We start from the raw sequence: 18,752 nt of genomic DNA on the forward strand, positions 1-18,752 counted from the left end.
AAATTTCCCCTCTCAATTATCATTGATTATATCTTCTCTCATTTTGTTCTGAATCACTAAGGCCACTATTCCCTTTACATTTCCCTACCTTTCCCATAGATCTTTCAGCCCAGTATATTTAGTTTCCAGTCCTGACCATCTTGCAGCCTTGTCTCAGCAAGGTTACCAGCTACCACGTCATACCCTACAAGTTCAATTTGTGCCTGCAGCTCATTGAAATTGTTCCTTTCACTCAGTGTGTTTATGTAAAGAACTTTTATAGTTTCGCACTATCTAGAAACCATACTTTTCTACTTTTATTGACCAAGGACTGTTAAGTATGCATGGTCTTTAGGCCTGTGGGCAAAATGGTAAACAGCCTCCTCTAAACACCTGCACTTAGAGCTTGGCATCCTTCCTACAGTGCATAGCTCAGAAATGGACTCAATGCTCCAGCTGTGTCCAGACCAGTAACTGTAAATGTTTACTGTTATTGTCTGTTTCCTCTGTTAATAAACCCAGGAATCGCATATGCATTTTATCAACTAGTCCTTGCCATCCTGAAGTTCCTCTTTCCCAGCACTCTCTTTCAATTGCAAAAATGTTTATATTACTTGTCCTTATTTTCCCTTCCAAAATGCATGTATATACTGCCCTTCCATTTTTAATAGAGCGAACCGTGCAAGATTGCAACAGTCTGCTGTCTCAGCCACAGCATCCAATGCACGGAAGCAGGTCACCACATGGAGATATTAATAACAAATCAACTTCTAAAGGAGTCACAGAGCCTGGAGCTGCTCTGTAACTCAGTGCCTGTTTTTGACAGAGGTTACACAAGTTTTGTCTCTGACATTATATGGATGAGTTGAATCATGGGAATGGTGGCTACAGTGCTGGGCTGCACTGTCAGAGAAGGAATGCTACAGCCTATAATGGCCATCAACCATGAGGCCCATCTTGTCCAATGTCCATGATCAAGGGTGCCCTCTATCTCCAGGGGCACACTGAGCTGGGTAAGGTTAGATGGTCCGAGTTGCCATATATCCTTGTCATTGATAACACTGAAAAAATGGCTTTTATTAAGATTGTAAATATGATTTCCTTGGACATGTCTCTGATGTCGCTAGATGCTTTTGTAAGAGAAAATGCGCAAATTATTCTCAGTGACATTTCAGATAGTGGCAGGTGACATCATTGCACCTCTCAACCCCCTATGGAAACCTTTAACCTCCCTCTTCTGAAAATTAATACACTTCTCATAGAAAAGAGCTTTGCTCCTTCCACAGACTGATAATTAGTAGTAAGAGATTTCCGTTGTCCGCAGTTGATTACAAATCCGCAGATCACTCATTCAAGAATTTTTCAGCTAAAACAATAAACCTATGGTTCTGAAATGAATGGGCAACTTGTGGTGCTTCAACCTTCTGGGTGGTGTACAATAAGGACGGACTAAAAAAAGACTTCCAGTAACGTACCTGAAGACCAACTGGACCAGGAGGACCAAGGAAACCCCTTGGGCCTTCATCACCTTTCTGGCCAAAGAGACCTTGCTGCCCTCTGGGACCAGGTTCACCATCAGCACCCTAAAACACAAGCAGGACAGGACAGTCAGAACTCTCACTGTGAACTCCACTACTCAGGAAATGGTTGAGTTGTAAGGAATAACCACTGTACTCACAGCTGGTCCAGGTTGTCCAATGGGGCCCTGAGGACCTGAAGGACCTGGTGGACCCTGTAAATAGTAGATCAGAAAGGCATCAGTGAGGGTTACTGCATCCAACACAAGATCACTGCTATAAAACAGGGGCCTGTTGATTCTGATTGGACAGCCAATTGTGCCATTAAGATATCTTTAGTAGTCACATGTACATCAAAACACACAGTGAAATACATCTTTTGCGTAGAGTGTTCTGGGAGCAGCCCGCAAGTGTCACCATACTTCCAGCGCCAACGTAGCATGCCCACAACTTCCTAACCTGTATGTCTTTGGAATGTGGGAGGAAACCGGAGCACCCGGAGGAAACCCACACAGTCACAGGGAGACCGGGGTGTCTGTGGCCCCTATGCCCATGTGAATGCAGATGAACAAGAGCTCCAACAGACCTTCATCCCTCATCCCCTGCCACTGACCTTAGGACAACTTGGGGAGTAAAATTCAACTATGGATTTAAATACAGAAATAAGCAAGAAAGAAAAGCAGGGGATTTAACATGCAGCCTCTGGAATACTTGTTTTGTGTCTTTAGTTCCTTGATGTGGATGGATCCATTCACCATGTATCCAAGCTGGAATGAGAGGAACATTCCCTTGAAAGTTGCACAGCACAATGCTGTGGAATTATCCTGTTCAAAAGTCACTACAGAGGATTCCAATCAAGCCAGGATCAGTCCTCTACTGGAGCCAAGTTCATCTTTCTTGAGCACAAGACTTGGCAACAGAGCAACATCTCAATGGCCAAAGCCTGCTCTCCGAGTTCGAATACTTCATCCATTATGATTAGTTAAAGGCCACACTTTTCCCTCAGCCCTTCCACAACAGGAATATTTGCACTTATTTAGTGCTTCTCATGCCCTTGGGACATCTGAGAGTGATTTACAGCCAATGAACCACTTCTGAAGTGTAGTTAATGTTGCAGGAAATATAGCTACCCATTGCAAACAGCAAGCTCCCACAGACAGTAATGTGATCATCTGCTTCAATAAAGTTGTTGGAAGGATAATTAGAATTCCCCTGCCTTTCATTGAAATGGTGCTGTGGGATGTTGATGTCTACCTGTGAGAATAGGCATTAGTTTAATGTCTCATTTCAAAGGGAGCACAGCCCAGAATACTGCAAGTCCTCAATGCTGGAGTGTCAGCCTAGAGTGTAGTGCACAGGTCTGGATCAGGATTTGAACCTACGTCCTTCTGATTTAGAGCTAACAGTGCTTGAGCTGGGCCACAGCTCATGCTTCAGAATACATACACATACAAGGGGGGTTTAACGTTGAGTTGTAGTGCTTTATGAACGGTGTTTGGATCGGATTATTATTTTAACCAGTGACGGGTCGGTGACCATTTTACCATGTGGGGTCAGGCAGAACAATGTGATCAGGTCCATCAGAAACATCTTACTATCCCAGTGAACACGGCCCCACAAGTGCTGGCTTTGACTTACTAGAAATTTCTCTTGCATCCCTAAGTCAGAAGACTCTGGATTCTACCTACCAAGAGCCTGGAGTGAATAATGCTGATATGAATATTGCAGGACCACTGTGCTATCAGGCTCGTTCTGGATGAGATGGTGAACAGAGATCCTATCTGCTTCCTCAGGTGTAAATGATCCCATGACATTATCATGAATAAGGGAGTTCATGCTGATCAACCTGATCTATATTTATTCATAGCCCATCATCATTAGAAACAATAGGCTACCTGGTCATTTAACACATTGTTATCTGTGGAAATGTGTGGGCACTCCTGGCATCACATGACTGATTACACTCCATCAGTGGGTTTTGGTCAGGAGGTGCTCTGGACCATTACCAGATCACACCAATAAATGCCACTTCTTTCTCTTGACATGGCAGCATCTCACTTCCCGAGTTTACTTTGTGAGAGGTTTCTCCCGGGATGACAGAGCTCCCAACCTCCAACAGTGACTGCTCTACTTACCTGTAACATGGCCATGACTGAAGGACCCACGTGTGTAGACCTGAGAACATTGTCTGATGGACAATCTGCAGTGGGAGCAAGGCCTGGCTGAGCTGAGCAAACCCAGCCAGAAGGCCAGGACCCTCCTGTTTGGAACCATCATCACTTTCAGAATAAGTGCATGCTCTGGAATGGGATTTCTCACCTGCTCGCCCTTGTCACCCTTGCTGCCCTTTTGTCCTGGCTCACCAGCTTCACCCTGTTTGGGAAGAACAAGGAACCTTCAAAGATCATCAGCCTTTAAAAGAAAACCATTCAAACCTACCAACGTGAGTTACTCCCAGTATCCCTCAGTCTAACACACTCCCAGTATCCCTCTTTATCTGAATTCACTCCCAGTAACACACTCCCAATACAGTAGACTCTGATAATCCATCATCCTTTTGGAATTTTAGTGGTGCCAAACTGATTTTCCAGACTATTGGATTTTAATCCTATAAATATTCCACATCTTAATTAAGATTTTTTATAAGATGTTACACATTTGTATAATAAATGTTCCTATGAACCCTGTAGGTTTAAAAGGAACAAGGAACAGGGGCCTGGTGAAGTCAGATGCTGAACCATCAGGACTTCCAACAAATCAGATGGTGGATTATCAGAGTTTTATGTAACACACTTCTAACATCCCTCGCTCTCTGTAATACACTCAGTTTTCATCACTCCCTGTAATATACTCCCAGTATTTCCTGCTCTTTGTAACCCACTCACAGCACCTCTCACTCTCTGTAATGCACTCGCAGTGTCTCTCACTCTCTATGACTCACTCCCATTCATCTGGAGATTAATATTACTTGGAATAGTTAACTCAATTTGTGTGTTACTTCATAAAACGACTTTGGTTGGTGCTCTTCACTCCTTCCAAAATTAACCAAATGACTACTTGAATCTTTTAACATTCTCATGGTAATTCAAAACTCTGCTGCCATATCCCAACTTCACTCGCCGTTTACCTTGCACCATGTGCCAATTTTAACCAATTTAAGTTTTGGCCTTATGTCTAAATTGCCCGATGGTTCTGTGCCTCCCTGTCTTCGTAACCTCCACCCCCTTGTCTCTCTGAAACTTCCCAGTCACTTGTGAGACCAAGCTTCTCGACACCCACTCCACCACTTCCTTCACTCAGTACTCACACTTGCAGTGCACCTCGGCCCAGTACCTCGTCGTGCTGTTTATGTTAAAGGGGCAACAACAGTGCAGGTAGTTAAACAGATAGATAATGAGTTATACAGCACAGAGACGGGCTCTTCGGCCCACTGAGTCTGCACCAACCGTCAACCACCCATTTGTACTGATCCTACATTCATCTCATTTGTTTATTCTCCCCACATTCTCATCAATTCCCCCAGATTCGACTACTCACCTACACACTGGGGGCAATTCACGGTGGCCAATTAACCTACCAACAAGCACCTTCTTGGGATTTTGTGGTGATTGTGGTTTGAGGAAATGTTGAGGAGAGAGGGGGCAGTTGTTGGGCTGAATTAGTCAGGCCTCAGGGCAGGGAGATTGTGGGTTGGGGTGATGTTGGATCAGGGGTCAGGAGGTGGGAATCAGTACTTCAGGGAACAGAGTGTGGGTCAGGCCTTGAGGATGGAGTTGAATGTTCATTACTGGGGGGTGATCAGGAGTTGGTTACATCCGAGTTGGGCCTGAGTACACAGATAAGCAGAAGAGGGAATTTTATATTGGAGTCTCTTCCAGTTCAGCGTTAACGAAACATGGCTTTGCCAAGTGAGACCTCCAGCCAATGATTAGTGGTCCCACTTGGAACAACACGATTCAATTTCTCACCCAGCTTTCTGAAAGGAACATCGCACATCAAATGACATCATTGAAGCATGCTGATCACATGATCAGCACAAGGATGAAACAAGATCAGGGGTACCCCCATTAAACTTATGGTGCAGTGTTAACCATGATGGAGAAATGTCACATATCGAAACATTGCGGATCCCCACAATGAGAGAAAGGTGATGGGATCCGGTATCAGGTTCCTCCGCTTGAATTCCCTGTTGGTGAATTAATGGCAAAACACTCGTGGGCCATAGCTCTGAAGTCTCTGCAAACTGGAAATGTTTCCTCTATGTTTATTCTATCAAAGCCTGTACCTCTGTATTCTCTGTTTGAAGGACAGCAGACCCAGCCCAATCAATCTTCCCTGATAGTTGCAGTCTCTTAGTTCATGAGTTATCCTTCAAAATCACCTTACCCCCTGGAATGATGCCCAGTGAATGCCCAAGAATGGTTGTAGGAATGTTTTGTGTAAGTTTACCATTTCACTTGTTATTTTGATCTGTCCAGGAATGAACCCTGAGATTGGTTTGCATTTCCTATGAACCCCCATTATTTTCAGTGTCTATTCGCCGTGTACATACCTTGTCTCCATCTTCACCTGGTGGACCTGCTGGTCCTGCTGGACCTGGGAGACCTACAGGACCCTGGATTCCATCTCGACCAGCTGGACCCTGAGGTCCTTTCTCACCCTGCAAGTGGAATAAGGAGACAGGAGCAATGACGATCGACACAACCCAGACAATTTATGTAACACTGACAGGCTACTGTAGGTTTTGGACTCGCAGACTCCATCAGTTTTCATCTAATGATGAGTAAAGGAATCACAGTCCTGAAACACTGATGACAGTCTGGACAAGGCAAGGCACCCAGTGTAGTTACAGTGTATAAAGAGCAAGGCACCCAGTGTAGTGACTGTGTATACAAAGCAGGGTACTCAGTGTAGTAATGGTGTAGACAGAGCCAGGTGAAGGCTGTAGTGACAATGTACACCAAGTCAGGTACCTAATGTAGTGACTGTGTAGGCAGAGCAGTGATAGTGTGGTATTCTGAGTGTTGCACATAGCACGGTAAGTTATATTGACAATGTACGGTGTTTGCATTGTTTCAGTCAGGACAAGCTGTACTTACAGGGGCTCCCTTTTCACCAGCAGGGCCTGGAGGTCCCTGAGGTCCAGGTCGCCCGGGGAGACCAATTGGCCCTGCTGGTCCAGCCTGTCCACGGTCACCTGGAGAACCCTGTGATGAAAGAAAAGCAAGGTTAAAGGTTAAAACCATGCAACATTATCAATAATCCTGAATCTTACGGGTTCAATTATGGGAAATATTGAAGGGATTTAAACCTTCTGATGACTGATTGTCCTGGTTGGGAGGGATTGTGAGGTGGAGGAGAGCCATGGGAGATTCAGTGTGAGCAGGTACAGAGACCCTGTGCTGAGCAAGCATCCATCCACCAATCTGTCTAATGCTGAATCCAATCTTTAACTGGAGACTGCAGAATCCATTTCATGATGTAATGATCTTATTTTGACCTTACCCCTGTTCTTTTATGTCTGTTGCTATTCTTGAGCTACTTGAAGGTATGTGACAGGCTCCTCAACTCACCTTCTTCAACCTAACGATCTGCCTTTTCACTGTGGGAGGTTGGAGGCCTCTCTCTAAAACAATCACTTACCATATGTGGATCCACCTTTTGTCACTCAACAGGAACTCAGGAAGTGGTGAGCTTCTATAAGAGACCTGATACGTCTCTTTACACCAATCCCCAAACTTCCTGCTTGACATTGGGGTAAAAGTTCCAACTGAGTGTCGTTGAGGTGTAGGTTGTCATCAGACTTACACACACAATCCGCAATCACCTTTCCAAGGAGATTCAGATTCACAGGCTCAGGATTTTCTGAAGCACTACTATCTGAGACTTCATGCCATTAGTCAGCATTGAGGAACTTACATTGCGTTTCATTTTACAACAGTTTCAAAATTAGACCCTCCCTTGGCAAAACCACCAATCCTTCAGGACTGGTCTGGAATTCCAGGAACTGAAGGTTTGGATTCTTGTGGGGTTTTTTTTGGTAAAACATGTGTTTTTAGATGTAAAAATAGGCTAGATGGGACGAATGAAAATGCTATTTGATTAGGTGTGGTAGTTGGAGGTGGAAGACAAGTCATGAGACTGCCGCCAGGCAAAATCAGAGTTGGCATCCCTCTGGGCATTGGTTCTTCCTTTTCACCAGGTTAATTCTCACTTACCAGTGGACCTGGGGGACCGGGAGGTCCTTCGCTGCCCTTCAAACCGATCTGACCCTGTTGACAGATGAGAAGTAACGATCAATGTCGGAAAGCATCAAATGCATAGTCTACCTTTTGAGTTGGGTACTGCGCGGGTTTAAGGAACCTGCTCTGATTTAGTCCATTTTGCTCCAACTAACACACAGTCACCTCAGGAGGTCTGCCCAGACTTTTGACATTAGGTAATATTTGTTCTTTCCAAATGACTAGCGAGCCATGTAAAGGAGTCATTGGTTGGGAATTGTCTCCTTATGCACAGAGACAAGGTTTCTGATGAAATTTCTGGGAAGATGTAGTAGCTCTGAGGAACTTTATCCCTAGGATCAACTCCCAATGAATCCTATGAGGGATTACTGATGTGACATACAAAATTTTATAGAACACAGGATGATGCCTGGGCAGGGATATGTATACAGGAGGATATTCAGCCAATTGGGTCTGCAATGGCTCTATACAAGAGTAATCTTTTCAGTCCCAGCTCTTTCTCCCTTGAGTATCTATGCAATTTCCTTTTGAAAGAATCTATTGAATCTGCTCCTGCCACCTATCCAGTCTACTCACTGGGTGAAAGAAATGTTTCCTCATGTCCCTGATCCTTTGACCAATTACTTTCAACCTGTGTTGATTGGTTCTTGACCCACCAGTGAACACAGTTTCCCTTTCTCCACTTTTGTCTAACCCCTTCAGAGAGAGCTTTCCACATAGTCCCCACTCCCCTGTCCGTTCCCAATTGACCCACTGCTGAGAGGCCATCTCTCTGGGTAGTTCTCTCCTTTGTCCTAATCCACTGCCTTTTCCCTAAACCCTTAAAGGATTCTTCAAATTTCCATCATTTTCCCCTTAAAACATTGTTCTGTATTTTGCTTCTCCCTCTGTTTCTGGTGTAGTATAGCTAGCTGTGAATCATGCTGTTTAAGAAATTATTTCTATCGAAATCAATGCTGTATCTGTTTGATGGGCCAATGCAGAGGAACGTTTACTCAGTATCTAACCTGTGCTGTATCTGCCTGGGGAATGTAGGATGGGACAGGGTAGAAGGAGATTTATGCAGTAATGATTGCTGGCATTGACTCTGGGAGCGGAATCATTCAAAATCTTGAAATTTCACTGTTGAATCTCAGCTTCAAAACATTGCACAGTGGTTACAGTGGAATTGAGAACAAGGTCCAAGAAGTGAGGGAATGGTTGATATACTTACAATGGGTCCGGGAAGTCCTCGCTCACCAGTGAATCCTCTGAGACCTGGTGGACCATCCTTCCCGGTAGGACCTGCTGGACCAGGGTCACCCTGAACACCACACAGAGCAAAGAAATTGTGATTTTTGTCAGCATCCAAACCAACAGAGAATTAATGTTCAACAGGAGAACTTACATACTGAAGATCTAAATCTAATAATTTGCTGTGAAGAATGATCTTTCCTTCCACATTTCCCTTGATTCAATCAGTGGCATCCTGCCACAAGTCAGAAGGTTATGGGTTTACAGCCCAGTCCGGAGTTGGAGGCAGAGAAATGAAAGAGTGCTCTGTGGAACAGTTTTGAATGAGTCTACACGACTTGAGAGACAGCACTGAGGGAACATTACATCGTCATAATGGCTGGACAAAGGGAGTGCTACATTGTTGGAGGGATTATTATGAGAGAGTGGTGCACTGTTGGACAGTACTGGGGGAGTGCCAAACTGTCAGAAGGGCATACATTTCAGGGGTTGTAGATCTAAAACAGTACAAGAAATTAAATTTAAAACATTTATAACAGAACAGGTAGAAATTTTTCTTGGATTTGTAAGGTTATGGATTTTACTTCTGGGTTCAGGGATGAGGCAGAGACATCAACATTCAGCAACAGATTAGACTCCGAGGGAAAGGAAGAGGCTGAAGGATTACAGGAACAGTTTGGCAAATGTAACTGGAATACTTGCTTGATGCAAGTATAATAGAACTAAATGCCAAATTGGACAAGGCGGTCTGAATGGCCATCTTCTCTGGCCATTCTCTGGTCTCGTAGTTTTTGCTGTGTTCGGTCCCTCACTATCGTATGGAATGAGTCATTTTGGCTGAAGACTGGTTTGAGGGAGGAAGCTGAAGTGACTTGGTACTTCTGGCTAAACGTGGTTGCAAAGGCTTCAGCCTTGTCTTTAGCACTCAGATGTTGAGCACCACCATCTTTTAAGATGGGGATGTGCTTGGAGCTTCCTCCATGCATTAGCTGGCTGATTGTCCACCACTAATCATGACCAGAGGTGGCAGGACTGGAGACATTTGATCTGATCTGTTGATCACGAGATTGCTTAACTCTACTGCACACTGTCCTTGCCGTACAACACACATGTGTAATCCTCTACTGCACCTTCACTAAGCTGATATCTCACTTTTGGTATTCCCAGTCCTGCTCCCAGCATGCCCTTGTGCACTAAGCACAGAAACCCAAAGTAGAAGCAATGAAAACAGGTGGAAAATAAGGCCTGGCGATGCTGGAGCCCTGTGGGGACAGCAATCGTCACGGAGGTGGGACGGGGAGAAGCCATGGTGAGATCTGAATGAAAGGAGTGGAATTTTAACCATCATCTGAACCCTCTAGCCCACTCTCACCCTGACTACCTTATCCTTAGCCCCCTACAGATTTCACCTTTCAACCAAATCCATTAACGGATTCAGCACTCACTCATGAATTCAATGCTATCAGATAATGATTGCCACAAGATTGATGTTTTGTTTCTGACCTTCCTCGACTGTCTTCCACCATTGTCTCTTTCCATTTAATCTTTCCAGCCTTCCGCCCCATCAAAGACCTTCTTTGTTCTTTTCCCCTCATCTCTTCCTCTGCATCCAAGAATGTATTTTAACCCTGTTTACAGTTCTAACAAGAGATCATTGACCTGAAATATTGACTGTTTCCCTGTCTACAGATACAGCCTGCTGAGGTTTCCCAGCATTTTCTGTTTATTTATGGGAAGCATAGAGTCAACCATTACTGGTTGAATGGAATGGAATGGTATGAGTTAAGATATTTGCTAATATTATGCTGGCTATTTTATGAGCTTGGTGACTGATACCAATAGATCTGTCCTCGATGAACCATCAAAAAGAACTCTGGTCAGACCCTAAACACTCACCTTTGCACCCTCTTTCCCAGCAGACCCTGGCAAGCCCTGTTCTCCAGGTGGTCCAGGTGGACCTGGGTGACCACGTTCCCCGAGGGGACCAGTCTCTCCTGTAGGACCCTAACAAGAGGAAAAGCACCCACTGTTAAAAGCAACAGAAACATTTTAAGGCTCCCACTTCCACCAGTGACACCTTCCTCAGATCTCCCACAACCCATGTTGATTTCTAAAACCCTCCCTCAACCAGTATCAGATTTCCAAACCCTCCCACACCCCGTGCCAAGTTATCACACTTCCACACCCCTGTTCCAACCTTCCAAACTGCCCTCATGTCTCCCCTCCAAACCTCCCTTGCCTTCTGCCAGCCTTCTGTACCCTCCCAAAGCGAGTGCCAATCTTCCAAACCTGATGCCAACCTTCCAAATGTTTCCACAATGATCAACCTCCCAAACTTTCCGATGCCCTGTGCCAATCTTCCAAACCCTCCCACACCCAGTGGCTAGCTTCCAAATCCATAACCAGTGCTGACTTTCCAATTTGTACTAACTTCCACATCCCACCCCCCTGCACCAACCTCCCAAGACCTCCACATCCTGTGACAACCTTCTGAGGCCCCCACAACCTATTTCAATTCTCTGTTCCCCACCTTGCACTTCATTTCCCCAGGAAAGGACTATCCGTTGATTCCATACTGCACAGGCCATAAAAGTCCTTGCCCTGTTAATTCAAATGTGTCTTTTTCATTGAAAACTTTGCACAGAGACTGATTTCAGTGGTTAGAAAGGAATGGTGATTCTTTAACTTCATCTTGACACTTCTTAAACCCGATGTTTAAACCATCAGTTTAAACAGTTAATACACCGAACAAAAAAGTGACAGGGTAAGTGTACATATTCTGTCATAATCCAAAACAGAAGAGAAGAACAAATACAGAATGGTGGAAGAACTCAGCACGTCAAGCAGCATCCATGGAGGCAAAAGGTGTAGGTCAACATTTTGGATTAAAACCCTGCATCAGGCCTGATCCGAAATGTTCACATACACCTTTTACCTCCACAGATGCTGCTTGACCTGCTGAGTTCTTCCAACATTCTGCATTTGTTCTAGATTCCAGCATCTGCAGTCTCTTGTGTCTTCATACAGAAGGACAATTTGACCTTCCTGCTCTTTCTATCTGCCAATCACTGGGACTCAGTGTAACAGTAATTAAAGGTATCCCACTGCAAAACTCACCCAGCATTCAGAAACTGAACTTCAACTCAAATCTTCACTACTGCCCACTGAACCTTCATTTTCTATTACACAGTTATTCTTGGAGTGTGAATTTTGAATGGGTCTGTGCTCACCTGAGGACCAACAACACCAGGAGGACCAGGTGGGCCTGTCTTGCCTTGGAAACCCTGCAGAGAAAGCAGAAACATGAGAAGTCTGTTATTGACAATAATGACTTAGTAAAAATATAAGGAGGAGAGCAACCAAGTCAGTGAACCTGGCAAGGAGTGTTTCCTCCGCAGGAACTTGGGGAGCAAAAGACACAAGGTGACACTGCAGGCCACCCTTTACTCAACCCAGGTTCCTCTGGTCCTGTGCTACTTCTGTATCCAAACTTCAGGGACTCCTGCCTCACTGTCCCACAGACAAAAAAAACAGACAATGCAGTCAACTGGAATACAGAGGCCTGTCAATGTTTTAGCATGGGGTCATGAAAGAGGTGGTGTCCAAAAAATTGTATGGCACCTGTGATGGTGTGTTAAATGGCAATGTGTAGTGGCAGCAAAGAACATCTTGTCCGGGGATGTTGGTGCAAAATTCTGCAGTGAACCAAGCCCAGGGCAACCTGAGCTACAGCCTCGCCTTTACACTCTGTAATGGTGGCGTTTGCAAAGGAAAATGGGTTCTGATCTGGAACCCAGGAGGGTGACGGGGAAGGTAGAGTTTAGCTATTTATTGAGGGTGTGAGAAAGAATCCGGATCCTGAAGCTGGATAGTGTCAAGCTTGGGAGGTGGTGATCAACATAGGACGGTGGAGGCAATATAAGTAGTAGGCTGGAGACTAGTTGGGAGAGGGGTGGTGGGAGATCAGTGTGGGAGTGGAGAGCAAGGACCATGAATGGGAGTAAGTACAAGGGAACACTGCAGCAATGGCTTAGCTCTATCTGAGGCAAGTTCCCAGCCCAGGCTGCACAGCTTGTTACCCGCTCAGTGACAGCAAGGCAGGTCTCACAAACATTGTGAAAGAGGAACTGGAATAAAAATCACAAACTTCAGGGAACTAATAGCAAGTTCATGATTTTTCTTTGCAATTATTTTTTTTGTTGAATCTGAACCAAGTAACTCACAAAAGTGTTTGCGCCACACATCCACTTTCTCGGCCAGAATTCTAAAGGAATGGAATATTTAAATCTTTAATCAATTGCATACAGCAAAATACAACAGGAGACACTGCAGCTGAAAGCAATACAGCCAAATGCAAGTCAACCTAACAGAACTAAAGAAAACACAAATGGAACAAACAACTCCAAATAACACAAGTTGAGACAACTTCATTCAACACATCTCAATTCAACACAACTCAATCCAATCAACAAACTGAAACCCTACTCAACACATCAGAACTCAAAATCAGCACAGCAAAACTCATCTCAACTGTATACAAAACATAACTGCATAAACTGAACTCAATGCAACACAACCCAACATAATATAACGCAATGCCAGACGAAAGTGGATCACAACCCAACCAATCCAACCCAACCCAACCCAGATGTGCTCGACCTAGCCCAGACCAACACAGCTCAGCCCAATCCAGCCTAGACAAACCCAGAACAAACCAATTCAACACAACCCAACATTGCCCATATAATAAAACACAAGCAAACCTGCTAAAGATAATCCAACAAAGTTCATTACACAATTCAGTAATTCAAGATAACATAATTGAAAACCCAACTGAACTCAGTACAACTTACCCAACGCAACTCAGTACAGCTCAACACAACATAACCTGGCACAATGCAGCACTATGCCAAACGCAGCCCTATTTCATCAAATCCAACTCCTAATCAATACGTCCCCAAACCCAACTCCTACTCAAAACGTCCCCAAAGCCAACTCCAATTCAACATGTCCCCAAACCCAACTCCCACTCAACATGTCCCCAAAACCAACCCCTACTCAAAACGTCCCCAAAAGCAACTCCCACTCAACATGTCTTCAAACCCACCTCCTACTCAATGCATCTCCAAAACCAACTCAAAACAATCCAGATGGCTTTGGTAATGGTTCAGATGTCACACATCTCATGTATAAATCCATTGTACTATCTGTTTGGGTGCCCACCAGTTTTGTACAAAGGTAAATGTATTTTCTACAATTTACAGGCCAGAAATCCAGGCTATGCCACCAATTTCTGAGTGTTAACAGCCTCTAACGTTCAGGGTCCAGTTGAGTCCTACACATCTGTGTGGGGCTGAACATAAAGCTCATCTTCACAAACCCTTTTACCTGCAAGAGTGGAGACTGGTCACCTTGAATAGAGTGTCTTCAGAAATAGGGAAGGGAGAAGAACATAACACGACATCTCAGTGAGGATTGATACTTACAGTTTCACCTCGTTGCCCAGGGTGTCCAGGTAATCCGTCTTTTCCAGCTGGGCCCTAGAGAGCAATAGGAGATAAAACCAGTTATCAGTTTATTAAATTTGATGGAAATAATTAATTATAGTAAAATAAAAGTGAATGCTGAAAGGGAATTCAGTCAATCCACCCCAATATGGACGATTGCCCTACCAACCCCTAAGTAATGGACACTGAAGGAGTCCAGGAACTCGCCTTGGAATGGCTATCTGAATAGGAATTTGTCATTCTATCTTTGAAAAACTAATTGTAAAACAAAACTATTGCCACAGGGATCTAGGCAGGATTTTCAGCTGCAAGTCCAGGGCTTGAAATCAGCTTGAACCAATGGGGTGAAAGACCATTTTGTCTGTAGGGTCAAAGAGAACTGTAAGAAACAAACTTGGTCTCAAAGGTATGGAGAAGGACATGGAACAACACCCTATTCACACAGCAAGAGTGAGCCCCAGTGCTGGAGCATGAAACTGGCTCATACTGAGGAACTTTACTCCACATCTAACCTTGTGTTGTAATTACACCAGGAGTATTTGATAGGACAGAGCAGAGGGAGTCTTACTCTATGCCTAACCTGTGCTATATTTGCCCTGTGCACATTTAATGGGGCAATTTCTTTTTCAATATCAACACTTTCCTTTTGAAAGGCACTCTTGAGTTTATTGAATGTCTGTTGTTGTTTGGTAACTTGGTACCAGCTACTTTGGGGTCCCATGGACTGATACACTTTCTCAATCGTCAGTAGTAGAAAACATCAAGGAGACACCAGTCAGCGTCAACTTATCATCTGATAGAAATGAAACGAAGTTCTGGATCTACTCACAGGGGGGCCTTTAGGTCCAGCGAATCCCATTGGTCCCTGAGGTCCAGGTGGTCCCTGGAATGTGAACATAAGCAAATTGAAGAGAAAATAAACCTTTTGTATAGTATGTTTGACAATTTCAGAAGTACCCAAAACTTTTACCGTTAACTAAATACTTGTTCGGAGATGTAGTCATGCTGTAAGATAGAAAACACGGCAGCCAATCTGTGTACATCTGACCCACACAAACACCTGATGTTTTTTTGGGATGTTAATTGGAAGATACTTGCCCAGGATACTGGGGAGAACTCCTTGCCTTCTTTGACGTGGTGCCAAAGGATTTCCTACACTGATCCAGGAGGGCAGCTGAATCCTCAGTTTATTGCCTCATCCAAGGAGGTGCAGAAACATTGCTGGTTATTAACTGCAAGTTGGGCTGTGAGTTTATACGATTTTATACCATAGGCTGAACTACTGAGATGCTGACACTAGTGGCATTCATATCAGAGTTGGATGACCATCTGTTAACCATAGAAATGCTGCTGATGGGAGGATGCAGCTCTCAGAACACTTTGCCTACATTATCATGGATTGGTGCCAGTTCTGTAAAATTGAGCTTCCAGCATGTCCTCACTGCCACTGGTAGGTGTCTATAGAGGGCAGCGACGTGCTGGCAAGAATATGGCTGCACCAATCTGCTCAGCTGTACCAGTGAGTCCCAGAATAAAACAGGAAAAGTAGATGGAGTGAAACGATCTCTAACCCATGGTGTGAGGCACAGTGAGGCTCACCTCACTTCAAAGAAAAACTTCTCACCAGATGACCTTGCTCCTGAGTTCACATGGACTGGATTACTTTAGAATTGATCAGCACAGAGATCAATCCAGAACTACTCTCTATGCCCATGTAAATAGAATAGTTTAAAATTGATCACATACAATCTGGATAACTCAGGGCAGATTTTGTTTTAACCTACATTAGGGTGAACCTACATTTGCAAGGAGAACCTTCCTTTCCAAATGAGAACCTGCAACCAAAACTATCACTGTGTATTCTCAACACTTGGGATACCCAAGAGCCAAATTATTCATCAGACTTTTTTTATATTATTCCTCAAACATGCAGATTTAAGTGGAAACTGCATCCAATACATATGCAATAAAGAAAGACCATTTGAAGCTGACTTTGGCAGACTCCTTTTACTGTCTCTCCACGGAATTTTGGAAGAAATACCAAGTGGACATCACTGCCTTATTCCCCAGTCTCAGCACAACGTAACAAAACAGATGCTGGGCACACAGAGCACTCAATAGTCTCGGGAAATTCAGTGGAGTATATGGAAGAGCAGAGTTGAAGACTGGAAACCAGCTTTGCTCTGCATCAAGACAGTGCACAGAAAGAGTCCAAAACAAGAGGAAGGCTCATGGTCAATGTAGTTCCTTACCCTCTCACCAGAAGGACCGGGTGGGCCGTCACTGCCTGAGCTACCCTGCAATTGGAGACAGAGAAATTAGATCCAGAAAGTGATAGGACTGTCAAGTTATATTTGTAATAACAGCACTAAGGATATCTCTGCAAATATTTTCAGTCAATAGGAATTTCAGCAGCTATTCAGTGGGATTTTTTTGTAGGCTGTCTACCAGATATCCTACTCCAGACCCTATTTTTCCACATTTCAACACTGGAAAGGGATTCAAAGAAGGTTCAATACTTCGACTACACTGGTAGGGTGATTAGTTTCCTCTCCTTTTGGCTGGAAGGAGTGTATTTGACATTGATTAGTTACAGTGTCAAGTTAATCCTCAGTTACAGTGGTTCACAGGATAAAATTGATCGTTACTGGCAGGACAAGAAGAGGGAGGAGATGAGGGAAAGAGTGATTTTTCAGAAGTGGAAAAGGATGGGCAGAGGGGGTAAAGGTGGAGGTGGTAGGAGGGAGAGTGTGAGGGGTAAGATTCTAATGACAGAAAAGCAATGCTGGGATGAGGAGGGGGGATGCTAAGATGATGGCCATGAGGGGGACTCTCAAAAGAGTAATGGGGGGCAGGAACATAATGGCAGAAAGAGTAGAGTAGTGGAGGGATGAAATCAAGGAACAAAGTAGTGAAGGAAGTAAGCATCAGTGTGGGTTGAGGGGTGCATTCTGTTGGAGGAAAGGACAGTTCATTTGAGATGAGGATAAGGATCTTGAGATTAGCTTTCCTCGATCAGAACAGTGCCTGGGTAACTGATGCAAAAAGTCTTCTTGGGCAGTGGAAACATTAATGAATACTGATTGGAGAGTGTAGAGGGAGCTTTACTCTGCATCTATATGGCTTGTACCTATCCTGTAAGCATTTGATAGGCACAGTATAAAGGAAACTTATTATCTAATGTCTTCCATAGCTGGCTTGGAAGGGTTTAATGGGATAATGTTGAAGGAGCTTTACACTATGTCTAACTTAAATGGCACCAATACAGGGAGTGTGCAGTGGAACAGTGTTGAGTGAGCTCTACTCTGTTTAACCCATGCTGTACCTGCCCTGGAATGTTTGGTGGGATAGTGTTGAGTGAACTCTTTGCTATCTAACCCATGTTGCATCTGCCTTGGGATTGTTTAATGGGACAATGTTGAGTGAGCACTACCCTGTCTAACCCACGCTGCACTTGCCCTGCTGATGCTTCACCTCTACCTTGTCTCAGTAACTGACCTTGTGACTCTAACATTGAGGAGCGCAACAGTGACGTTAAATTGGAGTTACCTTCGGGCCGGTTTTCCCAGTGGATCCTCTTGGGCCACGTTCACCACGGGGACCCTTTGATAATAAACAAGGAGTTAGAACAAACAAACATTTGTACAGTTGAGATCTATAATGAAAAATAAAAATAAGTTTGCCAAGGGGCAGCTGAGCAGGAATCGGGTGATAGTGATGAGTAAATGGTTCATACCGTTGGGCCTCTCTGTCCTCTTGGGCCTGGTTTTCCTGGAGTGCCCTAGAGGAAGGAATTAAAAGAAAGGTTAGCAGAGGAAAGGAAAGCAGTAAGGAGAGAGACACATGGTTCATAAACTCTTTCTCCCTCTAATTTTCACCCAGAGATATTTCCGCCAGTCTTCTCTGACGTGACTTTGCGTGACTTTTAAAGTAGCAAAGCAAGTAGCTTCAGGACAATGAACACCAGTTTTGCCATTGATGACCACAAACTGGTAATGAATTTAGGAAACAACTCTACAAGGTAGGCCAAATCACCTGGCCATTCAGTACAAGTCAAAGGGAAGCCCATTCATTCTGTTTCATATTCCTAATCTATTGAAACGAATCAATCATCAGCTCATCTCTTTGATGAATCCAAGTGGATCCCCTGAAGGTCACAATGGCTTTAACCAAATTTTCAGGTAAGTATCCAGTTAAAGTCACTCAGGTTCTGATTTACTTAAACTTCTTCGTCTCCCACCTCCCCACAATAATATCCACCCCAACCTCCAACC

The 18,752-nt window shown here is 44.2% G+C and overlaps 1 protein-coding gene across 3 annotated transcripts in view; it reads right to left on the reverse strand.

Moving 5' to 3' along the window:
- col5a1 (procollagen, type V, alpha 1) overlaps window positions 1–18,752 on the reverse strand; it is a 182,140-nt gene that overhangs the window by 29,600 nt on the left and 133,788 nt on the right. For all 3 annotated transcript variants that reach the window (XM_052037401.1, XM_052037400.1, XM_052037402.1), the window contains exons 33-46: window positions 18,215–18,259; window positions 18,028–18,081; window positions 16,731–16,775; window positions 15,308–15,361; window positions 14,458–14,511; window positions 12,202–12,255; window positions 10,868–10,975; window positions 8,952–9,041; window positions 7,715–7,768; window positions 6,596–6,703; window positions 6,049–6,156; window positions 3,816–3,869; window positions 1,658–1,711; window positions 1,455–1,562 (exon numbers count right to left, since the gene is read on the reverse strand). In XM_052037401.1, the coding sequence (XP_051893361.1) occupies window positions 1,455–1,562; window positions 1,658–1,711; window positions 3,816–3,869; window positions 6,049–6,156; window positions 6,596–6,703; window positions 7,715–7,768; window positions 8,952–9,041; window positions 10,868–10,975; window positions 12,202–12,255; window positions 14,458–14,511; window positions 15,308–15,361; window positions 16,731–16,775; window positions 18,028–18,081; window positions 18,215–18,259 (990 nt within the window). The remainder of the gene's footprint in view (window positions 1–1,454; window positions 1,563–1,657; window positions 1,712–3,815; window positions 3,870–6,048; window positions 6,157–6,595; window positions 6,704–7,714; window positions 7,769–8,951; window positions 9,042–10,867; window positions 10,976–12,201; window positions 12,256–14,457; window positions 14,512–15,307; window positions 15,362–16,730; window positions 16,776–18,027; window positions 18,082–18,214; window positions 18,260–18,752) is intronic.

The sequence above is a fragment of the Pristis pectinata genome, chromosome 23 (assembly GCF_009764475.1).
Source record: "Pristis pectinata isolate sPriPec2 chromosome 23, sPriPec2.1.pri, whole genome shotgun sequence".
Taxonomy (NCBI): Eukaryota; Metazoa; Chordata; class Chondrichthyes; order Rhinopristiformes; family Pristidae; genus Pristis; species Pristis pectinata.